Source organism: Eubalaena glacialis, chromosome 19 (assembly GCF_028564815.1).
Source record: "Eubalaena glacialis isolate mEubGla1 chromosome 19, mEubGla1.1.hap2.+ XY, whole genome shotgun sequence".
In the NCBI taxonomy this organism is placed as follows: domain Eukaryota; kingdom Metazoa; phylum Chordata; class Mammalia; order Artiodactyla; family Balaenidae; genus Eubalaena; species Eubalaena glacialis.
The window spans coordinates 10,310,447-10,331,776 of NC_083734.1; the positions used below are offsets into that span (position 1 = coordinate 10,310,447).

A 21,330-nucleotide genomic window follows, 5' to 3' on the forward strand; every position below is an offset into this window, starting at 1 on the left:
TATTTAGTTAGTTAGTTGCACTGGGTCTTATTTGTGGCAGGCGGGCTCCTTAGTTGCGGCTCGCTGGCTCCTTAGTTGTGGCATGCATATGGGATCTATTTCCCTGACCAGGGATCAAACCCAGGCCCCCTGCATTGGGAGCACGGAGTTTTAACCACTGCACCACCAGGGAAGTCCCTACAAATCAGTTTTATTTCGTCCCTTTCAATCTTTGCACTATGTATTTCTTTCACTTCCTTGTAGTATTGATCAAGACTTCCAGGACTTTGTCAGGCAAAAAGGGTAACAGTGGACATCTTTGTCCTTTTCCCAATCACAAAAAACATGAGTCTAAAATTTCTTCATTAAGTATAAGAATTTCCTCTGTAATCTTTGTTTGCTAAAAATTCTTATCATAAGTAGGTGTTGGACCTTATCAAATTCTTTTTAAAATTATTGATTGAGGTAACCATATATATTTTTTCTCTAATCTATTAATGTGGTAAATTACATTGATGGATTTTCTAATATTGAGACACTTGCATTCCTGGGATAAACTGTTCTTGTTTGTAATGTATTACTCTTTAAATACATTTTTTACATTTGGTTAAATAATATTTTATTAATGATGTTTGCATCTGTATTTATAAATGAAATGGGCCTATAATACTTATATTACCCTTAACTGATTTCAGAGGCAAGAGTAACGTAGCCTCAGAAAATGAGTTGGTCACTTTTTCACTCCTTCTCCAGATCTGTATCTCAAAATGCACTCCAGGCTGAACCACAGGAGATTATCTGGACCAGCATCCTGTTTCCTAAGCAGGCAAAATATTATCATTCCTATTTTATAGATGAGGCAATTGAGGCCCAAGACTAAATTCCTGAATGGGGTGGAATTAGAACCTGGAATATTTTAACTGCCTTGGGTGTATAACTTCTTGGTCTGACCAGTAAAATAATCACCAGTGACCTGTATAATAATGAGTTTTTGAGTTATAATACATAATATTAAAATAACATTGTAAGTTTCCAGAGTTCACTTATTTATCAGTTTTTTTCAGAACTCAAAACATATTTTCCCATAGAAATAAACAAGTTGGTAGGGTTTCCATATCAGGTTGCCTACCTCATATGGTGTAGATCCCCTAACCTGATCCAATATTCCAACCAAATTTGATCTTTCAAATTCTTCCACTGTGACTGCTGGACTCAACATCTGTCATCATCCTTATATGCCAGCCTCTTCTCTGAATGTTCCTTTCTGAAACCTGGCTGTCTTGGAGAACACACTTCCTCGGCAGCCCTTTTTTAAAATTAAATTAAATTAATTTATTTTTTGCCACGCTGCATGGCATGTGGGATCTTAGTTCCCCAACCAGGGATCAAACCTGCATCCCTTGCAGTGGAAGCACGGAGTCTTAACCACTGGAGCGCCAGAGAAGTCCCAGCAGCCCTTTTAATAAAGGCCTATTTTTGGTCCTACTTCATATACCTCAGGGTCTGGAGCTGGGAGTATTGATCCTCAATGCTACTTTAGACCATTATTCTTCCTTCATCCTTCAAAATCCTCTGCTCCTATGATGTTCATCTCTGGAAGTATAACACCCACTACCTCTAATTGTTGCTGGGGTCTTCCAGCCTGATCCTTCACCCACATTCACTGACAACTTTAGCACCTCGCTCATCGTCTTCCTCTTTACACCTATGTTCTCATCATCATTGCTGTTGACTTCAAAGCCCACCTGGGTACTCCACCGACTTAGTCTCTCAGCCCTCAGTCTCCTCTCCAGTGACCTTTCTCTTCAGCCCACCCTCAGGCCCCTACTCATGGCTTTGTCATCTCCTAAAACACCCTCTTCCAGTTTATTGAATTCAAGCCTCGCACCTCTTATGATCACCTCCTAGCCTTCCGGGTCATCTACTCATGTATCCCTACTCCTTTCACTTCATGGAGACCTTGAAACCATTGATCCAATCAGTTTTTCACTATCCACCGACACCGACTCCTTTTTATGTTTACTCTCTTTTATACCCAATTTGTATCCATGATCTAGCACATAATCACTCTCATGCAAATACCTTAAAATCCCTTCTCTCTGTTTTTTTTTTCTTTTCTTTTGGATTCTCAGTTCCCTGACGAGGGATTGAACCCGGGCCACAGCAGTGAAAGCCCAGAATCCTAACCACTAGTCCACCAGGGAACTCCCCCTTCTCTCTCTTTTTAGCAAAATCCCAATCCTGGTTAATTTCAACCATCCATCCACTTGCTCCTTGCACCCAACTCTTTACTTGAAGGCTACTAGAGCAAAAAATCCACAATGATGCTGACTGGTCACGCTTTAAATCAGTGGTTCTTAACTGGGACCAATTTTGCTCATCTCCTCACTGGGACATCTGGCAATGTCCGAAGACATTTTTAAAAATTTTATTTTATTGAAGTATAGTTGATTTACAATGTTGTGTTAATTTCTGCTGTACAGCAAAGTGATTCAAATACACACACACACACGCACATATTCTTTTCCATTATGGCTTATTGCAGGATATTGGATATGGTTCCCTGTGGTATACAGCAGGACCTTGTTGTTTATTCTGGAGACATTTTTGATTGTCACACTGGGGTGCTGGGGAGGGTTCTACTGGCATCAAATCAGTGGAAGTCAAGGGTGCTGTTAAATATCCTATGATGCACAGGACAGTCACCCATAATAAAGAATTATCTGGCCCCAAGTATCAATAGTGCTGAGGCTGAGAGATCCTGCTTTAAGTTAATACAACAAGTCTCAAAGGGACAATCGACACAGGGTCTTAGCACTTGCTGTTCCCTCTGCCTATAATATGGTTCTCCCCTGGCTGGCTCATTATTTAACAGTCCCTTCCTAGAAAGGTCTCCCTGACCTCACTCTGGAGTGGACCCAACCTCATCCATCACATTACCCTATTTTATTGCCTTCAAAACATGCACCATTTTTATGTCTTTATTGCCGGCTTCCTCCCTCTAGAATCTAAGTTACCTGAGTGCAGTGTCCTCTTGTTTTTTGTTTTTCTTCTCTTTGGCTGCACTGCCTGGCATTCAGAACTTCCCTGACGAGGGATTGAACTCGTGCCCCCTGTAGTGGAAGTGCGGAGTCTTAACCACTGGACCACCAGGGAAGTCCGCAGTGTCCTCTTGTTTATAGCTGTAGCCCCCGTGTCAAGCATGGTGCCTGGTACATTACATAGGGACTCAGAAAATTTCTATTTGTCAAACAAGTGGATGAAAATCTTGTTAATTTGCAATTTAGTCATTCATTCATCAACTATTTATTGGTGATAAAATTCAGACACATCTCTGCCCTCTTGGAACCTATAGTAGAGTGGGGAGACTGACACTGAGTAAATAATCACACAAGGTAAATAGTTTCTAACCATGATAAGAGCTTTGAAAGTAAAGTACATGTAGCGGTGAGAGCATTCAGCAGGTGATCTGACTCAGCCTGGGATGGGGTAGTCAGGCCAGGCTTCCCAGGAGAAGTAATATTTGAGCTGAGAGCTGAAGGATGAGTCGGTTAGCAAGGTAGAGGGAGGTTGGGTGGGGTAGATGGAGACGAGCACCCAGGCATAGAGAACAGAGTGCAAAGGCACTGTTATGGGAAGGCACATAGCACGGTTCAGGAAGTGTGGCTGACGCACAGAGTCTGGTAAGCCACAGTGTGGCATTTATTTGCCAAATCCAGTGCAGCAATAGGAGCAAAAGTGTGCCATTGGAAGTTTTAAGGATTTTAAAGAGGAAGTGACAAGATTTAAGTTTATTTGGGGAAAAAAAAAGTCACTTCCGGAGAACAGATTTTAGAAGGACAAGCAGGGAAGCAGGGAGATTGGTTTGGAGGCAGTTGCAGTGTCCAGGCAAGAGGTGATGGTGACTTGGCCTGAGATGGTCTCAACTTGGAGAGGAGCTTGATATACTTACCTAATGAGAAACATGGAATTTCAGAGCTGGAAAGCACATGAAAAAAAACCAAAACAAAACCTCACCATTAATCAAAAGGTAGAAAAATTAAAATGAATAATAAAGAGTTCATTAAAGTCTGCATTTTATAGAAAAGCAGGTTAATTAGCTGAGCATGAAGGGCCCTTTAATATTTTTATTGAATAAAAGAAAGAAAGACTTATACAGAGAAATGTTTGAGAGGAGCAAAGACGGGAAATGTGAGAGAGTTGAGGTAAAAAAAGGAGAGAGAAAAATTAAATGAGAGAGACAGAGTAAGAAAGGTGTGTGAGCCTGAGCGGTGTCAGGAGGTTGGAGGAGAGGAAGATTGGGAGGAAACTAGACAAGGGGGTGGCAGCAATGTGCACTCAGGAAGATGCAAAGAAAGGCTATTTGGTGATGCTGGGCTCCAAGGGGGCTGGAGATAGGGTACAAAGGTAGACCAAAAGAGTGGGGAGTAAAATAGGAAGCGGAAAAGACAGGAAGGGGAGATGATAACAGATGAGGGAGGAATGAATTAATGGGGGATGCTTGGAGGAGATGTGCAGAGAAAGGATGGGGCCATACATAGCTCCGGGAGAGTGAGAGAAGAAACCTGAGAGTGAGGTGGCAATCTGAGGGCTGAATCAAAGGCCACATTAGAGCCAGGTGTTCTGGAGGACAGAATGGTGAGAGGGTGGGAGAGGGTACATAAAGGGGCAGGTCCAGGCTCAGAATGAGGGAGAGAAATGTGTACAGGGCTGGGGGAGGAGGAAGAGGGAAAGGTGGAGGACGAGTTGGAAAGACTCCAAGGGAGGGGAATGATGGGTGTGGCCAAGACTCTGACCCTGGCCTTACCTTGCTCCCACCCTCTGCTGGCTTCTGGCCTCAGCGGTTTCTTCCTTCTGCTGCAAGGACCCTTGAGGCGGGATGGGATAGTGAACGCTGGGAGGTGGGGTGCCAACGGCCCCGCCATTAAGTCATGTCAAGCAGGGATCGGAATAGGGGGCCAAGGAGATGGGGGGTGTTGGGGCGCCATGCCTGGAAGCCGTGTGTCTGTTGGAGGGCGACAGCGGCGAGGGGTGGGTGGGTGCTAGGAGGTGGCTTTGGCGGTGGAGACTCCAATGAGGCTGCTGAAGTGGGGAGTTCTGCGGGATTGGAGCCAGAGCCCTTGAAGGTGGGATCGGCTAGGAAAGGAGAAAAAGAGCAGAGGGTTGGGGCGAAAGTAGGGCGGGACAAAGAGCGCCCAGAGTAGAACTCGAGAGTCCCTGCGTGGGGGAAAGGTGGAGCCAAGGCTGGCCTGGGGCATCCCCCCCCCGCTCCGGCTCCGCCGCGCTCTTAGCGCACCTGTCGGGGAGAGGGGAAGGGACATCCTGGTGCCCGAGGGACCTCCAGTCCAGAGGGGCTTACTCGGAGCTTGGGACTCCCGAGAAGACTCCGCCTCCTCCTCTCCGGCGGTCCAAGCCCCGCAAGTGAAGGGGCGTGACCCTGGTGCTCAGGTTTCTTCCTCCTCACCTGGGCCGGGAGGGGTGGGGGCCAGGACTTCCGGCTCAGGTGAGTGTCCCTTCGGTGACGTCAGGTCATCCTCGGCCGCCCCTCCGGTCCCTCCCCGCCTCGCGCTCCCGGTGCCCGCGGGGGCGCGCCCCCGACGACCTACATATACTCAGGTGCGCCGCACCTGTCCGCCTGCACCTGCCCGCTCACCGCTGAGCGACCTCTCTTCGCACAGCAGCCTCGGGCCGACAGCCCAGGATACTCTGGGGACTTCCAGCACCCGGGACCGCGCCCACACGGCCCCTCCACCTTTTGTTTGGGAAGGGTCGCCGAGCGCCGGAGGGAACTGCCGGGTCTTCGCGGATTGCTTTTGTTGGCCACCAGTCCTGTTCCCTTTGCTGTGAGACCCTCGCCCCGCCGGAGGGGTAGATTTGTGTTTACTTCGGTGACAAGATTTGCAAGCACTCGACCAAAAACTTTTTTGCCTCTTTGGGTGACAAAACTCGCCAGCCCGGCGCCTCCCGTCTTTTCTGCGGGCGGAAATGGCCAATTCGGGCCTGCAGCTACTGGGCTTTTCCATGGCTCTGCTGGGCTGGGTGGGCCTGGTGGCGTGCACCGCCATCCCTCAGTGGCAGATGAGCTCGTACGCCGGCGACAACATCATCACCGCCCAGGCCATGTACAAGGGGCTGTGGATGGACTGCGTCACACAGACCACGGGCATGATGAGCTGCAAAATGTACGACTCGGTGCTCGCCCTGCCCGGTAAGGCCGCGGGACCGACAGGGCGGACGCGTCCAGGGCCGAGGTCGCGGGGTGGGCGCGGGGCCCGGCCCCAGGCCCCACGGCCCGACGCCCTGGGTTGCCGGCGAGCACGGGCGGAGAGGAGGAAGCGGAAGCGGTCGGGCTGGGGACGCCGCGGGCCGAGATTCTGGGGCTGCACGTTCGCGCCTCCGGGGCCGGCTGCGCCCCTCTTCGCCCTAGGACCCGCCTAGTCTTCGGGCTTGGCGGCCGGCGGCCCAAGCACCTCCCGGGAAGCCGAATCCTGGGGCGGGGCCTTCCCCCTCCCCCCACCCCGAGGAGGCCACGGCCTCCGCCATCTCCCGCCCTTTTCTCTGACAAAAGGCGGCGCGGGCTGGAGGCCTCGGAGTTGGGTTGGGGGCCGCGGGGTCGGACCGAGGGCCGAGGAGCCGTGCACCGTCAGTCCTGAGGCGCCGCCTGCGGCTTCTAATCTTATCGGCAGATTAGCCGAAGCCACAAACCGTGGCCTCGATAGTGGGGTCAGAGCTGGGACGAGGGCCGGCATCTGCGGGCGGCGTCGGGGCTCCGACCACCGCTTCCGGGGCTCAGGCCACCACCTCGGTTCCTCTTCGATGTACCCTTTCACCCTTCCCCCTCCCCGGGGCAGTTTCGTCGAAACCCTGGCGCCCCGGGCGGATCCTAGAGCCGAGAGGGCGGGGCGGAGCGGGAAGGCCCGCGGAGTCGGGAGGGGGCGGGATCCACGCGCTCTGGCCCGGTACTTGGGCGTCGAGGGGGCCCCAGGCCTGCGCCTAGTGGGCGCAGCCGGCGACTCAGAGGCTGAAGCCGTCCGAGGGCCGCTGGCATTTCCATGAAGGACAGCATGCTTCCCCCTTTCCCGCAGCGGCCTTGCAGGCCACCCGAGCCCTAATGGTGGTCTCCCTGGTGCTGGGCTTCCTGGCCACGTTCGTGGCCACAATGGGCATGAAGTGTACAAACTGTGGGGGGGACGACAAAGTGAAGAAGGCCCGTACAGCCATGGCCGGAGGCATCATTTTCATCTTGGCAGGTGAGCAACAAGTCCAAGGTGGGCCCAAGGACTCTCTTCTTGCCCGTCCTGGAGGGGTAAGGGTGGGCACGGTGCTGGTTTGCGGGGGGCTCACAATATCTGAATCCTCATTCTTTCTCCAGGTCTTGCTGCCTTGATAGCTTGCTCCTGGTATGGCCACCAGATTGTCACAGACTTTTACAACCCGTTGGTCCCCATGAATGTTAAGTAAGTAAGAGAGCCCTGCCTCCTAAGGGGTCTGGGGTTGGGAGAGGCAGGCCAGGGTTTCTGACCCCAATCCTCTCTCCACAGGTATGAGTTTGGTCCTGCCATCTTCATTGGCTGGGCAGGGTCCGCTCTGGTCCTCCTGGGAGGTGCACTGCTCTCTTGCTCCTGTCCTGGGAGTGAAAGCAAAGTTGGGTACCGTGCACCCCGCTCCTACCCTAAGCCCAACTCTGCCAAGGAGTACGTGTAAGCTGGGATGCCCTTACCCCAGCCTGGCAGCCTAGAGATGCCCCCCAGACATCTGAAAGGACCTGGGGCAGAGAGCTCAACCCGTGGGCAGGGTGCCGAGCAGAAGCCTGCGGTCACTCTACCCCAGCACACCATGTACAGTTCCCTGGGGTGTTGGGTGGTGGGGAGACAAAAAGGGGGAGGGTGTGCTTTTTGTACAGTAATAAAAATATGTTTTGGAAAGTAGACTTTTCTTCCCTTCGGGGCATCTGCTTTCTTCCAACCCAGATCCTTGCAGGGAACCTAGAACCTAAAGTGTACCTACTTCAGTTAAAAAAACATTTATTGAGCACCAATGGTGTGCAAGGCTGTCCCAGCTCCACCATTTCAGTCATTCAGTCCCCAACACTTTTGACTATTGACTCTAAACGACTCATGTTCTTGGCTTCCCTCATCTCCTCCCAGCCTCCAGTCCTGTCCACTCACAACTCTTGCTTAAATAGTGACCAAAGAGCTTTTGTTTTTAATAAAAAAATTAAGATTTTATTAGGCTTGGGGGGTGGTGGTGTCACCTTCCCTTATGCCCCCATTCCACTTTCTCTCCTCACTGGAAGCTGCTCCCTGGCTCATGGGTCACAGGGCAGGGCCTCCACAGACACAGGGAACAAAGATGGGGCAGAGACAGGCTAAGGCCAATGCAAACAATGGAAGGATGGTTATGGGCCCAAGGTCTCCCTCTTCCTCCAATTACAGTCTAGTCACATCTCCTGGCCAGTTAAACATCTAGGTCATCATCTGGGTCTTCTTGGTCCAGGTCATCATAAGCATCTGGCTCATAGAAAATGTGGCTGGTAGCCTGGCTCAGCCCAGGGCGCAGTAGAGCCTGCTGTCTGAGAAGACATAAAGGGAGATTGGTGCTGGTGAGGGTGGGTAATGGGTCATGTCTGGATACCCTCTTTCCTTGTGACAGTGACTCCCTCTTTGGCCTCCATGTTTTCTTGGTCTAAGTCCCTTTGTGTGACCTTGTTTAGTTAGCACGGAAGCACCACCTGGTACAGGGTAGATACTCTTATACCGCTCTCATAATTGTCTAAGTTCTTAGCAGCTTGAGGGCAAGGATCCTGCCGTAGTCTTGCTTCACCTGCCCACACACTGGGCACAGGACAACAAGCATCTACTAAGCCTTTATTAACCTGCCTCTGCCATACCCATCTAGCTTCCTGTCCTCTTAGCACCGCTGCCTGGAGACAGGGCCGCTTCCCTAGGGTCTGGTCTGGCTCAACCCAGGCCCAGATTACTTTGGGGACATCTGTGGAGCTGGGACCCAAGGCTCTAATGGAGAGAAAAAAGACATAAAGGACCTTTGCCATTGTTGGGGTTTGGGTGGGTAGAGAACCCCTCCCCAGACGTGCCTCTGGAAGTGGACTTCAGCCCCTATAAAGTCTAAGAGATTAATCAACAACCTGCTGTTGCCCCACCTCTTAGGCCCAGATGCTGGGCTCAGCTCAGGGACCCGGGCACCGAGGCCCCAACCTTACTTTTCCGAGCTGAACTGGAAGGGCAGGGTCAGGCTATCTTTGGCTTCTCTCTCTTTCTTGGACAGGTGAAGGTTAAAAGTCAAATGAGTCGTGGGGTCCATCTGTAGAGACAAAGGATGCTGCCACTCTGCCCCATCACTGAAATCCCTGACCCCAGCCCCAACCCCTGCAGTCTTTATCCCCCTCTCTCCTTTTTCCAGACTCCAAACTGCATCCCCTTGTTCCGGCCCTGGCTCTCTTAGATACCGAGGGAGTATGAGGATCTGGGTAAGGCTGGGACTCTAGGGGCGGCCCCCCTTGGAGCTCCAGGCTGAAGTCAGGAAGGATGGAGAACCACTGAGTCTGGGGAGAAGAAACAAGAGTATTAAGAAGGTTTTTTTCATCTTACTGAACAAACCAGAGAACCAGGACCTGCCGCCCCAGCTCCCAACCACTTATGTAACTGGCTGCTTCCAGCTCTTGCACTCCTTTTTCATCTCCTGGAAGGCAGTGTCTTTCATTGGTTAAACTCACAGGATCCGAGCTTTCCAGGCTACAGAATGGGGATAATAAAACAATCTACCTCACAGGGCAGCTGTGGAGATACAATGAGGACAATGCTGAAACCATGAGAGCCCAGGGAAGTGCTCCATCGCATCAGCCATTTTACTGCTCTTCCTCTCTGACCCCAACCTCCAGTTCTCCTGTGCTTCTGACCTGGTGGGTCGGGCGCTGTTGGGGCCTCCGATAGAGGACGCGGGCTGAGGCCTGGCCCATCACACCGCTCAGGGTCACCTCGGTCTGAGCAAGGCTGCTCAGTGCTCCCAAGGGGCCTGGGCCGTGAAGCTCTTCATGCAGCAGGCCCAGCACATGCACCTGCTCTCCTGGGGAGCTGTCACCTGGAGAGGGACAAGAAAGGTGGTGCACGAAGGGCAGTAGGGAGCATTTGGGGGAGGCCTGGGATCAAATAGTGAAGAGGAAAAAAGGAAGGAGAGGGCCACGTTCCCTCAGAGCTCTGCCAGGATCCTGACTGACCTCGGCCAGTGTCACTGCCCTGCTCTGACCTCTTTCAGCCCTCACCTTTAAAACACTTTCTTATTCCAATGCACATCGAATCAAGGCACCACTCTGACCTCAATCCTCAGGAGCGCCTCAAGGCCTTCAGGATGGAATCCACACTTTTAGCATCTGTTCTCCGCTTGTTTTCCAGCCTCATCTCTTACACACTGAACCATCTGCAGTGTCAGGAACTTGCCAAGATCCCAGTCAGTGCCTAAGATCCCCTCTTTCCTTCCCTCCCTTTTTAGCAGCATTTACAAAGCATCAGGCACTGCACTAAATACTTGCATTTTTAGGTTGGACCGTATGAAATTGCTGACATTTGATCATATCTGATCTACAAAAAAAGCAATTCCAAGTGGTTCATCTTCATCCTATAAACTCCCTCCTTCCTCAGCTTTTACTGAGGAAACGGAAGCACTGTGAGACCAAGCACCTGTATACCGAGCTGGGTATCTGACTCTAAAGCCCATTCTAGTACCCACTGTACTTTAGGGCTAGTCCCAGTGCCCCCAGCTGGACAAACTGGCCCTTGCTCTTCAAGACATTCCTTCCTTAAGGTACTCGGTGCATGTTCCTTTATCATCATGGTCCTTATCAGACTGTCTAGTAATTGGTGGTTTACTTGTCTATACCTTTACGGGACTTTGAGCTCCTGGAAGGCAAGGACCTGACTACAGTTAGCCTTTATTTTTCCATTATCTAGAACTGTGCCTGACACAGTGTATGTATGCGTATGTTTGTTGAATGAATGAATGAAATGAATGAGGGAAAAAAAAACTTAGAAAAGAAAAAAAAGAGTAATTAGTAGAGAGCACTATGAAGAAACCAAGAACTAGAATAAAGGCTAAAGAGATGGAAGAAAGTCCAATTGGAGATCCCTGATATGTTTCTTGTTAGGGTGGAAAGGGGCACATCCCTTGGCAGGGGGAATGTATGGTGGGAAGAAACGAAGGAGGAGTCTCACCATGGCAGGAGTCCTGATGGCTCAGAGCGTGCAGAGTCTGGCAGAGTGTGGTGCAGGGAAGGTGAAGCAGCAGCCAGCTGAGGGAATCAAGAGCAATGGTGACAGGGCCAGGATCTGTCCTCCTGCACAGGGCCCTCAAGGCTTCCAGGGGACCCCCAGGAAGGGCTTCCCCAGTCTTTGACCAGTTGAGAGGGTCTCTAAAGAGGTCATGGTACACCAGCCTGCAAAGGGAAACGGAAAGGCATGATTCTACTGCCCCTCCCCCTAATCTCCAAATTCAGCTTCTGATTTTTGTGGCTGTTTCTCGATTTTCACTAATATCCTAAATATTAGTGAAAAGTTTTTACTGAGAAGTAGAATATAGTAATTGAGAGCACAGACTTTGGCATCAGACAGCCCTGAGCGCCAAGCTTGTTTCTACTTCTCCAAGGTCACCTAACTGATACGTTACTTCATCTCTGTAAGACTCGGTTTCTTCATTTATAAAATAGGAATACCAACCTCCTGACAGCACAGTACTAAGTGATGCCTAAAGTGTATCATTCTCGAATGGATAAAGAGAAAAGAGAGGACCTGAGACATGGTTCCTGCCTGTAGGACAGCTTAGAGAAGGTCAAGAATCAAGTCCTGAGGTACTAACTACAGATAACATAGCGATTCAGGAAAAGAGACTGGCATGGACTAGAAGTCCTGGGAAAGCTTCACAGTGGCAGAACTTGTTCCCAGACATCTCCTTTCTATCTTCTGCTTCTCTTATGAATGCCATCTTTACAGCATCACCTCTACTATAACAGCTGATACAAAATTAGGGCTCAACCGACAAGTGTAAACTATTATTATCCACTTAGCTAACCAGACCAGGAAGTAATCTTTCTTAACCACCCAACAAAGGTGGATTCAGGTACCTCCTGATCTGGCTGCTTTCCTCTACCCCACATCAGTCTGTTAAGTCCTGGAAATTCTACCTGCTAAAGTCCTTTTACATTTGTCCTAAACTCTCCATCCCTACTGCCACTGTCTTTAGCTAGGCCTCTGTCACCTCCTACCATTATTCTCTAAGACTCACTGGAACAGGAATCATGTCGGCTTCATTCACTGCTCTAGTCTAGCTCAGTTCCTGGTTCACAACTAGTTCTTAACCGGTACTTATACATCTGAGTGAACCTGCATTACTGCAATAGCCTTCCCACCTGGTCTCCCTATCTCCAGGCTGCCCCCTCCTAACCCATTCTCCACACTGTGGTCACTGGACGAGTCTTTCTAACAGGTATGACGTTATCACTCTCCTCCCAAATTTTCCTTTTCGTGCTCTGTAAGAACTTTTACTATCAGGTACCTCTCTGTCTGACCTCAGGAAGCTCTTCCATCTCCCATGAACAGGTATGCCTTCCATACCTCTCTAATTTTGCATAAACTGTTCCTTCTGCCTGTAGGACAAGTCCCTATGTACCCTGCAGTTAGTGCTGATGTATGTTGATCACCAGATTCTGAATAACTCAAAAGGCAGAACACGTTTATTCTTGTCCTCCAGTCCAGCCTCTAGTGCTAACCTGTACTGTCGGCCTTTTATTACTCTGTTCCTCTCATCTTCTATGGTCCCTGCTTTGGATTCTCCAGATACCACTCTTCATCATTCCTCTGACTAATTCCTACCTCTTGAAAAACCCATATCCATTCAATGAATAAGTAGCTGCTACTACATATCAGGTTTGCCCCTGTTGCTGGAAGGGGAGTTCCTCAGCAACAGAGGTCCCAAATCCAATTAAATCTCTTCCAATTTGTACTTACCGGCTGTTGATATTGGAGTCAAAACCTTCACGAAACTCTTCTTCGCTCACTTCACAGCCCAGGATGTGGACTTGCTCCCCCCTGAGGCAGAGATAAGGGAGAGTGTCAAAGAGTGGGGCCCAGGCTCCCTTCTCGGGTAGGACAGCGAGACGCTGCAGGATACTCACCACAGTGCAGATTTCTTGATAAGCGCCTTCAAGAGGCTGCGCCCCTCCCACTCCACGGAGTCTGGGGAGAGCGAGGGACGGATAAACAGCCTGAGAACACTGAGGTTTTCGCATTCGCGAACCGGTAGCGATCTCCACCCCTGGCCTCTTACCCACGGCCCTTCCTCTCCACTTCCGCCCCTTGGGCCCTGCTCCTAAGCCCCTCTGCCTGTGACCCTCACCCCGCAGCAGCACCAGGCCACCAAGAGCCAACAGCGACTCCAGCATCTCCAAAATGCGTCGCGTCCCTCTTCGGACGCCCTCTGATGGCGTCACTGCCCATTGCCCCGCCCCTCCACATGGAAGGGGCGGGGCATCCACGATCTCTCCCACCACTAAGACCTGGCGTAACCTGGAGTGAGTGGTGCTTAGGTTCACTATCCCAGGAAGGCTCACGCGGAGCGACCCCTCCTGAGCCCTGGTGCACAGACGCAGGGAAGACGCCCCTCTCTACATTTTTACCGTGACTAGGGCGGGAAGAGCCGTTGGGGCAGTTGTCTGTGGGAGGGGGAAGTGGCCGCGCAATCCCGCCCTACTGTCGGAGCCTCTGGCGCAAGTGACGTCACTCCGCCCCGCCCATGCAATTCGAGGCGGGCCTGCTTTGCCTCAGGCCCCGTCCCATCGCCACCCTCCGCGCATGCGCGATACTGGGGCCTTGTTCGGAGCACGCTCCACTTTCCTTATCCCCACCCCCGAAGACAGAGTTGGGGGAACTTCAGCCCCGGTGAAGCGAATACACGTCACCACCGGAAGTAGTGTCAGAGGGGAAGAGGAGGGGGGAAGAAAGAAGGAGGGAGGCCTTTGGGCGGTAAAATGGCGCCTGTCAGAGTGGGAAATCCAGCTGCAGAGGCTGCAGCCCCGCTCCCTAGCGGCTGAGGCACCCCCCCCGACCTCGGGGAGGGGGAGGCCGCTCCAGTCCAGCCATCCGCGCCCTTCGGCTCCCCCTCCCCTCCTTCCCGGCTCCTTGGCTCAGCTGGTCTGTTCGCCGCCACCGCGGCCCTGCGCGCGCCGCTACCCCTGCCCGCCCCTTTCCCGCGGGCAGCCCCCTAGCGCGCCTGCGCAGCGGGCCACCCTCAGCTTCCCCCTTCCCCTCCCCCTTCCTTCTCCCTCCCTCCCTTCTCCCTAGCCCCCTCCCCCACAGCCCCCTCCCCCAATTCTCCATCCCCTTCCCTCCTGGTCTCGGAGGACCCCATCGTAGCCCGATTTGTCTCGGCCCGCAACCTCCGCGAATCCGTCGGTGCCACTCCCCGCCCATGTGGGCCCCCGCGGGCTGCCCACGCCTGTCCCCCAGCTCCCCGTTCCGCTGGGCTTTCCCCTCGTCGTGGGTGGCTTTCTGAGCCGCCCGCTCCGTGCCCCTCTCTGCAGCCTCTCCTGCCACTCGGGGCCCCCGTTCCCCCTCCCGGTGGCGGGGGGCTGCCCCCGGGGGGCTGGCGGAGCTGGGCCGCGGGGGCCCCGGGGCCGGCGGTGCCGGGGTCATCGGGATGATGCGGACGCAGTGTCTGCTGGGGCTGCGCACGTTCGTGGCCTTCGCCGCCAAGCTCTGGAGCTTCTTCATTTACCTTTTGCGGAGGCAGATCCGCACGGTGAGCCTGGGTGGGCGCTGGTGGTGGTGGTGGGGACCTCTGTCAGCGGTGCTCGAGGGTTTTTGGAAAGTCTCGGGCCTCTGTTTGGGCCTAGAAACAGCCCCGGCGGCAGCTTTTACCGCTAGAGAATTAGAGCACCCGTCGCTGGGCATGGGGTGGGACGGGGAAGAGGAAGACCCTTGTAGTAGAACCGAGATGGTGGAGGGGGGCTAGATGGGAAAAGGATTTGGCAACTCTTGGGGGCCAGGGTGATGGGTGGGGTGCTCTTTAAGAAAGCTAGAGTTGTTGCTAAAGAAGCCGAGGGGCGGGGAACACCTGTTTGATGGCAGCAGGTCTGTTGATGTGGGCTTGTGAAAGACCCTCCTATTATTTGGAACCTCCGTGTGTGTTTGGTCTCATAACAAGGGAGAGACAGGCTCATGTGCCAAGGGTGGCGGTGGGTGGGAAGGCGTATGTCACCAACAAGGATGGGAACGTGGGAAAAGCCCTGGGTGTGAAGGAGAAACCCCTGCGGTTCAAATTAAGGGAACTCTTCCAAAAAGGTCCTGAAAACTCATTTCATAGTGTGAGTGTGAATATTTGGGTTTATTAAGACTTTGGGACTAAAAAAGATGCATTTATGATTGGCATCTTTAGTCGTGGAAGGGAGCACATTAAAGTTTGGGTGTCCCTATCAGAAGACGGTGCTTGTCAGTTTAAGGTTTGAATCTGAGGGCACGCTTCTCAGATTGTTTCTCCAGGAGACCCCAGCATTGTGAGGGATACTGTGGGGAGTGTATCTCTGGGTTTCCTCCCCCATAGCTTTTCACCAAGGTCAAACCTCCTTAGGCTAACATCATTTAATGTACTCTGTGTTCTCACCATCACGGGGGAGAATCCTCTGAAGGAGTCTGGGGAGGATTCAGTGAGCTGGGGTGCAGAGGGTCTCCAGTCTGTACTCTGGCATACCTCAATAAAACATGAAGGAATAAAACCAGGTAGGGGCTGCCTAGGTCAAGGAACTTCCAGAAAGCCCTGAGTGGTAGTGGTGGTTGACTTACTGATTTGGGGAATGGGCCTGGCCTTGGATTCAGTGTCTCCTTTACCACTCCACTCCTTCCACTTCCTGATTTAGGGTTTAGGGTGAGGATTGTTTCTGGGTGGTCATGGTTGTAGGCAGGGCTATTTCCCTGAGATAAGGGTTAGGAACCAAGAAGAATCAGGTCAGAGATACTGAGATGTGTGGGGGACTAGCTCTTGGGATTTTCCTTACGTGTTAGCTGCTGTCTTCTCTTCCTGGCCTTGCTCCGAGCATCTCCCCTTCTCCCCCTAACATAGCAGTTTTCTGTTCTGGGTGCAGGGATGGGCTCCAGCCCATGCAGAGACTGGTTCCTTGCAAAATTGCTCCCCTCTGGGCAGCACTGACCCCACAGCCTTTTGTCTTCCCTTCCTTCCTTTCCAATCTGGTTTCTCCCCCCACCCCCTTTCTGGCAGATGCTTAGAGCATTCCCTACATGCCCAGCATGTGCAACCCGAGATAGGGCAGGACACCCGAGCTGTTGCGGCATTCATCGCAGCCCCGAGAGAAAAGAAGGGCACATGCCTTGGGATTAGGGGGAGAAGGCCCTTTGGTTTGCAAGTGGAGAGCCTGGTTCTGGTGAGGCTTGGGGCCTAGGGACGGACTGTGCTTAGAAGAAAAGAGCAGAGGAGGGAATTGCCAAGCTTTGCATGGGAGAGATTTGAGTGCTGGAAACAGGAGCCTCTAGAGAAGGCTTGGAGAAACTGGAAGGCCGGGATGGTGATGTCCTTGTCCCTTCCTCACCTCCCACTCACAGCCCTTACTTCACTCTGGCCTTCTTGGTACTCTATCAGTCTGCCTGGTGAGTGGGGCTTTCCAGTGTTCTCTGCCTTGCCCTGGGTACCAGGATAAGGAGGCTGTTCAGAGGGCTGAGGTTCTCTACAACTTGTGACTTGGCTAGTAGAGACAGAAGTGGACAGGTGGCTGGTTAAAATAGGCCTGGTGGCCCCCAGCCAGAGGAACTTAGCTGACCTGACAACCCCTGGATTCCCTCATTCTCTGTTCCCCTTAGTGACCCAAGGACCTCCCCTCCTGACGCCTACGCTCTGTCCACTAAGGAATCTGAGGCTCTCAGCTCCCAACAGGAGGTGATGAGAGCTGTCACAAAGAATTCTTGAGGTGGAGGTGGGGAGGGCCACGCATTTCTTTATTCCACGTAGCAGGATAACATCATGGTTATGAGGGCACGTTCTCGGATCGGACTGCACAGGTACAATCCTGGCTCCACCATTTCATTGATTCTAATGTAAGTGACCACCCCTGCTATAGTGTTCTAGGAATACAGCCACGATCAAGACAAAATCCTTGCTTTTATTCTAACTGGAGGGGCAAACTGCTAAATAAGACAATTCCTAGCTGTGGGGTCTTAGGCAAAGTATTTAACTTCTCCAGGCCTTGGATTCTTCATCCTTAAGACGTAGATGGTATCGTTGTTGTTATTATTGGGGTTCTGAGGATTAAAGAAACAACCCTAAATTACACTATGCCCAATGTATGGTAAATGTTCAACATGTGCTGCTTCTTATTAGTGGGGAAGATTTCCTTGTCAAGGGTTCTAACCCTCTCTCTTGCTATTCCTAGGTAATTCAGTACCAAACTGTTCGATATGACATCCTTCCCTTATCTCCTGTGTCCCGGAATCGGCTAAGTGAGTATGCTGACTGGGAGGAACCCTAGGTGAGGTAGGGTTCAAGGTCTTGGCTGGAGGTTGGTTGGTGTTACCCCTTCCCGTTGTGGTTCAGGCCAGGTGAAGAGGAAGATCCTGGTGCTGGATCTGGATGAGACACTTATTCACTCCCATCACGATGGGGTCCTGAGGCCTACAGTCCGGCCTGGAACGCCTCCTGACTTCATTCTCAAGGTGTGTGGGGCTGGGAAGTGATGGAATGGTTACGTCTGTTATTCTGCTCAGATTCTTTGCCAGTCCCAGAGCATCTCATCCCTGGGTGTGTCCTCTGGCAGCCTGAAGGAGGGAAGCAGGCAGTGGGAGGGTGGGGGGGTGTCCTTTAGGCCTGTGTTGTGGTGCTCAGGACTTCTCCCAGCCCTGCTGTGTTCCTCTACAGGTGGTAATAGACAAACATCCCGTCCGGTTTTTTGTACATAAGAGGCCCCATGTGGATTTCTTCTTGGAAGTGGTGAGTTTGCAGAAGCTGAAGGCAGCTCTGTGATGAAGGAATGGTTTTAGGGCTCTGGGAATTTAGAGGATTTGGAGGAAGTAAGGGATCAGGAGAAATGGGTAAGGGCAGTTTTGGAGAGGGGAGGTTGTAGGATGCTCAGAGAATGGCTTTCGATAGTTTGGGTTCATTTGTTGTGCTGATGCAATTCTATTCTTCCACGGCCTTCCCGCTCTTTTGTTCTTGCATCTGTGAATCTTAAGGGTGTATGGTGCCTAAGACTCTGAGTTTGAGGACAGTTTCAGAATTCTGTGTCCTCAGAGACATTCAATGTTGTTGGAAGTCCTGAAGGACTCTGCTAGAGTCTTAGTAAAAGGGAACTATATGTCTGAATGATCATCTCTTCTGACACTTTCCTCTTCTCCAATCTCTTTCAGGTGAGCCAGTGGTACGAGCTGGTGGTGTTCACAGCAAGCATGGAAATTTACGGCTCTGCTGTGGCAGATAAACTGGATAATAGCAGAAGCATTCTCAAGAGGAGATACTACAGACAGGTAAGGGGCTAGAGTCCAGGTCTAAGAGTGAGGCTTGGGAGGCAGGCCATCAGGGAGGGACCTGAGTTTGAGGCAACTGCCCTGGAATGGGACCTTCTGAGGGTGTGGGGGAGGCATACTGTATAATCCCTTTTGTGAGAACTGGCTGCCTGTGGGCATTGTTCGGATTGGGGGAGCAATCACAGAGGGCGAGTCTCCTTTTGATGCCCAGCTCACCCTGCCTTCCAGCACTGCACTTTGGAATTGGGCAGCTACATCAAGGACCTCTCTGTGGTCCACAGTGACCTCTCCAGCATTGTGATCCTGGATAACTCCCCAGGGGCTTACAGGAGCCATCCAGGTACAGGGGACGGTGGTGAGTCTGGCAGGACTAGGAAGTGGTTCTGAGGAGGTATTTTGAATGCATGGAGCTGGGATTCCCTGGTTTACAGTAGGTCAGGATGCAAGTTGTTTCTCTTTTAAATGAGATGTTCCCCGCCCCCCCATATCCATTTCATAAATCAGATTTCTCATATCAAATTGCTTCAGGTAAGACACAAGGCAGTAAGTTTGACTAGAAGTCTCACGCTAGTATGAGATACGGTGATTAAAATTTTATTTTATTTTGAATAAATCAGGAAGGTTTTACTTAGGTCATTGAGTTTGGGGGGGTATGTATTTTAAAGTAATGAACCCCACCCCCAAATAAAAGGAAAAACACCCCGTCTCTCTTGAATCCTTTGTTTCTTCTCATGTGCCTTTTCACCCACCCTAGACAATGCCATCCCCATCAAATCCTGGTTCAGTGACCCCAGCGATACCGCCCTTCTCAACCTGCTTCCGATGCTGGATGCCCTCAGGTAAGGGAAGCTAGACACTTAGATTTCTGAGGAGAGGAGCGGGTGGGGGATCCCAAGAAGGAATAAAAGTTTGTCCTGTTTTACTTACTTATCTCTTTTCCCTTAAGAATATTACTTTTGAACCAAGGTCTTCTTAAAACTCATCACTTGTAGCCATTGGGTTTTGGGCAAACTGTGAAAACGGTGATCCTTTCCACCCCACGTCTTCCGTGAGGCTGCCTTACACTAGTGTGAGGATATCAACATAAGGACTCTACCAATGCAAGTTATTGTTGTCCCAGGTTCACCGCTGATGTTCGTTCTGTGCTGAGCCGAAACCTTCACCAACATAGGCTCTGGTGACAGCTGCTCCCCCTCCACCTGAGTTGGGGTGGGGGGGAAAGGGAGGGTGAGCCCTCGGGATGCCGTCTGGTGCCCTGTCCACTGGTGAGGACTGCCTGGGCAGGGTCTGCCCCTCCCACCCCTCTCTGCCCTGGGAGCCCTGCACTCCATATGGAGTCTGGATGGACACAAGGGCCAGATTCTCAAGCAGCCTCACTCTAACTTCGTGTTCGCACTCCCTGGAAACCCCAGACTGGGACATAAGCGGAGGCCTAGGAGAGCCGCAACAGTGTCTGGTGGAGAGACAGGACTGGCCAGAGTGGGAGACAGACATTCGGTAATCCGGGAGGCTCAAAGAGAAGCCAAGCCAGCTTTGTTGTGATTTGTTTTTTTAAAAACTCTTGTACAAAAGTGATCTAATTCTTCACTCCAAGGGCTGGGTTGTGGGTGGGAAACTGGGATTTTGGGCCACTGGATTTTCCCCAAACTTGTCCCTTCCCTTTCTATTTTCCCTTCTTCCTAGATTCCCTCAGACCTGTAACCAGCTTTCTCTCTTTTTTTTTCTTTCCTCTCTTTTAAACCATGCATTATAACTTTAAAACCAAGGCTGCCCTAGGTCCTTCTCTGGGGTTTTGGGAAATGAAGGGAGGGGTCTTTGTTCACACCCACCCTGTCCCCTAGGCAGAAGGAAAAGAGGCTGCTGTAGACCCGAGGGGTAGGGGGAACGGTGGTGTTGGCTTTCCCTGGTGGGAAGGGTCTTAGTGATGACAGGATGGGCGCCCTGGCGGGGAGTGAAAGGACAGCTGTGTGTCCTGAGGGAACGTGAGCTTCAGTGCGGCAGGACAGAGAAATATGAAAGGAGGAGAGACCTGGGCGCCGGCAAAGCCCGCATTTCGTTTGGGTGGCTGACGTGAACAAGCTAAGCAGACGCTGCCCCTGAGCGGCGGTGGGAGAGGGCGGGGAGTGGTGCTCCACGCCACCGGCTGGCCGGCCGGCCGAGCCCCGGGGCTCCACCTCCCCAGCGCTTTCCTCCCCGAAGCCTAAGCCGGCTCTACTTCCTCGCACCCGCCACGTGACGCTCCGCCCTTCTCCGATATCACATGATTCTCGGATACACACAGTGCAGTATTCTTCCGCGCTGACGTAGTCCTTACCTTTCGGACCTCCTTTCCAGTTCCTATTGGTCCACTCATCCCTGGATCCTAAGCGTTCCGTGCGTCTCTCCAAACATACGTTTCGTTTCTGCCCTCTATTTCCGGAGACCACTTCCTCCGTTTGGGTACTACTTTGTTTTGGTATCAACGGCCGCCTTCAGCGTACCAACACGTTTCGTGAATAGCTCTCCTTGTAATTATCTGCTCTTTTTCCTGTACGTTATTTCCGAAAAGAACTTTTGGAGAGCCAAGTCTCAAATTACGATTACCATCTTCCAGCCATTTCCATCGTTACCTTCCTGGGGGAAACTCGGGAAATGGGTTTTCAGTTATTTTCGACGATAGCAAAAGCCAGCAATCTTTCCTACGCCGCCTGCGTAGCCTCCAAGTTGATTCCAAAGCGATTGCGCTGACGGCGTGAGGGTGGCGGGCAGTAGGTGGTGCTACGCTAGTGGCGTTAGGGCCGTTGCGCTAGTGGCGTAACATAGCAGGCGGGGAGGCTCCTGATGG

At 51.8% G+C, this 21,330-nt stretch overlaps 3 protein-coding genes across 6 annotated transcripts; 2 read left to right on the forward strand and 1 right to left on the reverse strand.

Moving 5' to 3' along the window:
• The first annotated feature begins 5,475 nt into the window (after positions 1 to 5,475).
• Positions 5,476 to 7,909, forward strand: CLDN7 (claudin 7). The gene is made up of 4 exons (XM_061174740.1): positions 5,476 to 6,187; positions 7,065 to 7,229; positions 7,352 to 7,436; positions 7,521 to 7,909. The coding sequence occupies exons 1-4, from the start codon at positions 5,965 to 5,967 to the stop codon at positions 7,681 to 7,683; spliced, it is 636 nt and encodes a 211-aa protein (XP_061030723.1). The 5' UTR covers positions 5,476 to 5,964; the 3' UTR covers positions 7,684 to 7,909.
• A 267-nt stretch (positions 7,910 to 8,176) lies between these two features.
• Positions 8,177 to 13,486, reverse strand: ELP5 (elongator acetyltransferase complex subunit 5). 2 transcript variants are annotated; one of them, XM_061175003.1, is made up of 8 exons: positions 13,381 to 13,486; positions 13,160 to 13,220; positions 12,993 to 13,073; positions 11,205 to 11,425; positions 9,896 to 10,077; positions 9,446 to 9,541; positions 9,200 to 9,300; positions 8,177 to 8,551 (listed from the first exon to the last, which is right to left on the reverse strand). In XM_061175003.1, the coding sequence occupies exons 1-8, from the start codon at positions 13,424 to 13,426 to the stop codon at positions 8,437 to 8,439; spliced, it is 903 nt and encodes a 300-aa protein (XP_061030986.1). In that variant the 5' UTR covers positions 13,427 to 13,486; the 3' UTR covers positions 8,177 to 8,436. The 2 variants fall into 2 exon arrangements, with proteins under 2 accessions (XP_061030986.1, XP_061030985.1); XM_061175002.1 differs by lacking the exon at positions 9,446 to 9,541 and having other exon boundaries at positions 13,381 to 13,485.
• A 471-nt stretch (positions 13,487 to 13,957) lies between these two features.
• Positions 13,958 to 20,077, forward strand: CTDNEP1 (CTD nuclear envelope phosphatase 1). Of its 3 annotated transcripts, XM_061175005.1 has the most exons (9): positions 13,958 to 14,781; positions 17,420 to 17,486; positions 17,581 to 17,699; positions 17,902 to 17,973; positions 18,390 to 18,506; positions 18,735 to 18,861; positions 19,261 to 19,345; positions 19,627 to 19,683; positions 19,919 to 20,077. In XM_061175005.1, coding segments are annotated over exons 1-9 (747 nt in total). In that variant the 5' UTR covers positions 13,958 to 14,679; the 3' UTR covers positions 19,920 to 20,077. The 3 variants fall into 3 exon arrangements, with proteins under 3 accessions (XP_061030988.1, XP_061030987.1, XP_061030989.1); XM_061175004.1 differs by having other exon boundaries at positions 13,959 to 14,781; positions 19,627 to 20,077; XM_061175006.1 differs by having other exon boundaries at positions 13,961 to 14,781; positions 18,735 to 18,846; positions 19,627 to 20,077.
• Positions 20,078 to 21,330: the final 1,253 nt, after the last annotated feature.